This window comes from Aplidium turbinatum, chromosome 7 (assembly GCF_918807975.1).
Source record: "Aplidium turbinatum chromosome 7, kaAplTurb1.1, whole genome shotgun sequence".
Lineage (NCBI taxonomy): Eukaryota > Metazoa > Chordata > Ascidiacea > Aplousobranchia > Polyclinidae > Aplidium > Aplidium turbinatum.
The window spans coordinates 15,321,912-15,327,911 of record NC_137478.1 but is presented as its reverse complement, the minus strand read 5'-3'; the positions used below and the strand labels follow the sequence as shown (position 1 = coordinate 15,327,911).

At 36.1% G+C, this 6,000-nt stretch overlaps 1 protein-coding gene across 1 annotated transcript in view; it reads left to right on the top strand.

Moving 5' to 3' along the window:
• Positions 1-438: 438 nt before the first annotated feature.
• The window catches only part of LOC145774636 (cyclin-dependent kinase-like 1), a 66,275-nt gene continuing 60,713 nt past the window's right edge, over positions 439-6,000 (top strand). The window contains exons 1-2 of the mRNA XM_082585926.1: positions 439-606; positions 750-871. Of these exons, the coding sequence (XP_082442052.1) occupies positions 439-606; positions 750-871 (290 nt within the window). The remainder of the gene's footprint in view (positions 607-749; positions 872-6,000) is intronic.

The following is a 6,000-nucleotide window of genomic DNA, read 5'->3' as shown; positions in this document are numbered from 1 at the left end:
TTTACAGTTTCATTTCAAGTTTTTTTTATGCTGATTAGTAAAAAGATTGGTACTTGAAAAAAAGTACAAAACAATTGGAAATGGTATAAAAAAAAGCGATGAAAAATTCAACGACTAAAAAAAGTCGTTTTTTAACATTCCCTACTTGTTACTTTAGCATAGACTCTAAATTTCTTGTATAATTCGGTAATGTTTTTCCCAAGTAAAAATGTTTAAGTATAATAACTTAAAAATGAGCAAAAAAATTAACATTCTGAAAATTGCACTGATGTCTCCAAATTTTCTGTGGCAGTAGTTTATTGAAAGTTTAAATCGGAATTTGTGAATTGTTTGAATTACTATATTTAAAGACTAACATTATTTCACATTTCCTTGCAGCTTTGAAGTTATCAATATTGTCAACTAATATAGTTGTATAATATGTATCAGTAGCTCATCATGGAAAAATATGAAAAAATAAGCAAGATCGGTGAAGGTTCTTATGGAATTGTGTACAAATGTCGAAATCGAGATACAGGGCAAATTGTTGCGATTAAAAAGTTTGTGGAATCTGAAGATGACCCATTGATAAAGAAAATTGCACTGAGAGAAATTCGCATGTTGAAGGTAGCATAGTAATGTTTTTTAAAAATTTGTATCACTTGACTGCAAGTTTATAATGCTTGTTTACGTGAGTTTATACAGTTATTCCATGACTTATATCTCTAAACTGTTATTATCCATATTCTTGACATGTAGTATTTTTACAGCAATTGAAGCACAACAACTTGGTGAATCTAATTGAAGTTTTTCGACGAAAAAGGAAACTCCATTTAGTGTTTGAATACTGTGATCACACAGTTTTAAACGAGTTAGACAAGAACACAAGAGGGTAACACAGTTTAATTTACACTTTAAAACTATTGTTTAATCTTGCTTTTTTAACAATAGAACTGTTTTTGAAGCATATATTCCAAATATGATAGTATTTATGATCAAAAGTATAACATTTAAAGCTATTATCTCCATTTTACAAGCATGGTATGCTACTTTGTTAATGGTTACCGTCAATCAAGTTTACTAAGCAAATTAATGCTGGTATAGCCTGAAGTGAAGGTTTGAAATGAAAGTGAGTGTTCACTCTTCACTGTTCATCAAGGTTTAGTACTCAGTCCGTTGCTTTTTGTCATAGTTATGGATGCTTTACCTGATGAACTGGATAAAACAATGAAAGAATTTTGTATGCTAATAATTTAGTGGTTATGGGAGACAATTCTAAAAGAGGTAGAAAAAGTACGTTAGATGGAAAAATGCATTTGCAAATCAACTTTTAAAAATCTATACTTGCATGTAGTGTTGGGCTATATCGAATTTTTGATACCATACGATATCTTTTCAATATCGATATTTATTTTAATATTGTTCGATAACTCGTAACTGCAAACCCCTACAAAAACGTTGCCGAAACCAAACGGCAAAAGTTGAAATTGCCTCGGCAATTGCTGTGAACGTTTATTACGAAAAAAATTGTACCAAACATGGAAAACGAGGAGCGTAAAATATGCTAGAGTAGTCTATCACCACCTCACTGTTTGATTTGTTTTGATGTAATAATACCAAAAGTAGCATAGCACGCACACGATACGCACGCTGCTACGATAATTCACATTGAATAACTCACGGGGAGGAAAAGTAAGTTAATTTTGGGTTGATTTAATGTTCGAGTCAGCACAAATCGATTTATATTTCCCGGCTGGTTATAGTGGTTATATTGCGTAACAACAATGCCCAATAAGAAATTTACGTTTGTTTTACATTAATTCGACATCTAGCAACGTTGAATTATCATAAAATAACGTTAATTGCTCAACCAAGTACCGGTAACAAATTAATCGCTCCCTGCGAGAAGATTGCCTCGATTTGGGTATACGCTAACATAATTTCGGCACAGCTGGGATACTGCGAGCAACACAAAGTCTGTTTGATGAAGAACTAGATGTCAGAATCGGAATCATCAGATGCTGTATCGGAGGATGAGGTTGTCATGTCATCACTAGAACACATCAAAAGGCTCATCTCTTGGCTGTAAATCTACACTGTCTTCGCCGTTCGCAATGAAGCGTCCACGTTTTGCCGCTTTCGTGCTTTGATACCCATCCACACGCCTCTTTCGCAGAGCTCCATCAGGGTGTTTACTAAGGAGCAAATCTATGGCTGTGGCATAACAACTGGGAGGAATGTCTAACCCTAACCTTACAAGCGCTCTTGTGGCCTTGGCATTTTTATTGCCGACGCTAATGTGCCATTCATGCATCTGCGTCGACAATCACCTTGGCAATTGCCGACATTAATTTCGAAGACTGAGAAACTCTTTTCTTAATTAGTACAAAAATATTGAAAAGTATCGAAGTATCAAGTATTTTTTCAAATATCGTATCGTTTTGTTTTTTTCAATATTGCCCAACACTACTTGCATGGTCCAAACCCTGGTATATTTTGTGCGGCGTTTGAACAATTTTTACATGCAAATTTTTCCTGGCAAAATTGGTTAACATAGCTTACCTACGGATTACATAAATGCACTGCATTTCAGTCAAGCCGTAAATATGTCGTAAGCCGACAACGTTGAAGTGTAGGTCAATTACAATATCGTTTACTATTACACTATCTTTTCACACTTTGTAACGACGCAGACTTATGTTGATGTTCGGTCTTGAAGCATAGACTCCCGAATTCCGTGTAAAGAGTTGTAGTTGTTAAAGAAAACTTAACTAAGAGCAATATTTAAACGTTCATTTCAAATAAATTTTCCCTTTGCATAAATTTTCCTTAAACATTAATGCGGCTTTTCATGCTCTCACTCTTGGACCACCCTGGTCTATATGATTTATTGTCTCTTGTTCCCCATGTTGCGAGGGTTGGATGCCAATATGAATGTGTCTGTTTTGTTTTATTGCATTTCTCCATTCCACCTGGTCCTGAAGGTCAACCGAAGCGAAATCCTCCACAGATCTTTGCAAATGTTGTCGAGCCAACCCTTCTTTGGACGTCCTAAAGTATTACTCCCATGGACTTCAAAGGAGTTTAAAAGTTAAAGTGAAGTTAAAGGTGAATGGATTAAAACGAAAGCAATGAAAACAAGAATAAAATGTACAGATGAGGTATTGGCAGTCGGTGTTACAGATCCATGTGCAATACGGGCCAAGAGAGTACTGAGCAATTCTATTCAGTGTATTAACTGCAAGTATTGGGTGTGCAATAATTTCTGCTATCTGAGCAATGTCATAACAGACACTTACGATGACAGCACGGAAATTAGAAGGCGAATTGCTATGGCAAAAACGGCTGTGATGTCACTTACAACGGTGTGGAAACAGAGGTCAATTGGTAAAAACACAAAATTAAGATTGCTACGAACTCACGTTTTCCCAATTGCCACATATGGATGTGAAATTCACACATGCAAAAAACGTGACGTTGAAAAGTTTTGATGTTGTAATGTCACAGAAGACCATTACGCATCAGCTGGATAGAAAGAAAAACAAATGAATTTGTTTCCTATCAAATAGACAATTAATGGAGTCTGATTAACAACATTAATCTAAAAAAACTGAGATATTTCGGACACATAGCAAGAAGCAACTCGTTGGAAAATTCAATGTTGACTGGAATGGTGCAGGGCAAACGAACAAAACAATGACAAAAATGAAATATTTTGACAATATCAAACAAATCACGGGAATGAAAAGCATGCCGGAAGCACTAATAAAAACTAAAGACAGAACAAAATGGAGGCAGTTCATATGGGAGATCACAGCAGATCAAACATGATCAATCTGTTATAGAAGAAGATTGAGTTCAGAACAAGAGATGTTCAGGCACTCATGGAAGATTGATGAGTGGGAGTTTAGACTGTTTCAAAAATCAAACAGTTTCAATTTTTTAGCCTCACACATTATTTCCCATGGTTTTGACTAATGACTATGGTGGTGAGTCCCAGACTTGATCCAAACATCGGGAGATGAGAAGATAAGGTTCTCATTATGCTAATCCTTTGGCACTAACGAGAGTAGGGTGGCCAGTTCCTTTCTCTCAGCCGCCTTTCCTTCAGCAACTACGCCCACCCAATTTTTTACACCCTGGGTAAGTGGGTAGAGGTGAGCGGTGTTTTTCAACAACCAGTTTAAGCCCGGAGTCGAACCAGGATTGCATGATTGGAAAGCGAGCGAGCACCTACCACTGCACCATCCCACCACCTTTTGACTATGTCAAATCCGAAAATGGCAACCATTTTGCTCTCAGATGATGGGATACCCTGCCTCAAGAAGCCAAAACATTTCCATTGTTAAAAACACTTTCATCCATTGCCTTACTTATAGCTCACAAGTGAAAATCCATTTTTAGACGTTTGGTTTGATTTTGAGAAGTGTGGGAGAATTAAGAAGTTAGTAGTTAGAATGCATTTGCATATTTCAGGCAACCTATACACAATTACACATTTTTTGAATTTTTTTATTTACACAGTAGAATTGTTTTTACTTTTGCAGTTTGACAGGAATAGAAAGTAGAAATGGAGCAATGTAGCCTACTAATTTTATTGTCTTATGTTACAGAATAATGAGCTAATCTCTTGCCTTTTTAATAGATCATTATTGTGCAAGTTTAATATTTTGGGATGACGTCATCATGAATTTTTTGACTCACCATGACATCGTCAGAAATAAACCTGATTTTTCCTTCTGTCTGACAAGACCCATTAATAAATTTCAAAAGATGTGTATAGGTTGCAGGCCTGAAATAAGCAAAATGCCTTTTCACCACTAATGGTGCTCAGTGCTGCTTCTTAATCTACTTAATCTTTCTACACTTCTCAAAAACATGCCAAGTGTCCAAAAATTGATTTTCACTTGTGATCTATCAGTAAAACATTGTCTGTAACTGTTTTCAGTCAAAATTTTTTCAAAGTTCAATGTTCAAACCAATATTTCAACGTTCAACCTTGAAGATCATGGCTTAGCAGGTCAAAAATAGGTGATTTTGGCAATCAATAGAAATAGGCTTTTTGTGGTAGGGTATCCCATCATCTGAGAGCAAAATGATTGCCATTTTCGGATTCTTATAGTCAAAACCATGAAAAACAATGCAAGAGGCTAAAAAATTTGAAAATATTTGAATTTTGAGCAGGTCTAGTGAGGTTTGTTTCAAGTGTAGAAGATGTGAGGGTATTGTAGGTGATGAAACGTACAAGAAGCATATGAAATTGGGGTGTGATGAGATAGAAGTTGTTTTGGAATTTTTCTATTTTGGACATATGTTAGGAATAGATAATTGCACCAGTAGAGCAGTAATGGCAAAAATACATATAGTTGGAAAAAGTTCAAGGAAGTTTCAGGCACGCTTTGTGGAAGACTACTTTCTTCAGATTAAAAGGAAGGTTATACAAGGCGTGTAAGACACATGATGTGTTATGGAAGTGAATGCATGACGAGAAAAAAGATAGATATTAGGAGAATGCAATCGACAAAAACGAGGATGGTGCATAATATGATGTGCTGCAAGACGCCTCTCAACAAAATTAGACGTTATGTCTTGAGAGAGCGGACTCAGGACTGATGTCAAAGATATAAAAGAGCACTTTGAGTGGACATCTTGAATGAATGGATGAAAACAATTTGACTTTGAAGTGAGTTTGAATTAAGGTAGTGAAAGGAAAAAGGAGAAAAGAAACACCAAAGAAAACAGGACAGACGCTTTGAAAGATGACCTAACTAAAATGAAAATGCAAAAATAATGAAAAAGGCAATATTCTTCTCTTCTCTCGTTTGACTTGTAGTAGCTTAGATTGGCAATGCCTCCTCGTGCAGCCAAGATACGGTAGTTGGGTCCAGTTGTCGAATACCAGTGATTCCACTTGGGGGTCGTAAGATGGAACATTCGTGGAGTATGTGTTGCATTGTTTGTTCTACCGCTCCGCAGACACATATCGGCGAATTATGCAAACCCCACCTAAACAGATTAGCT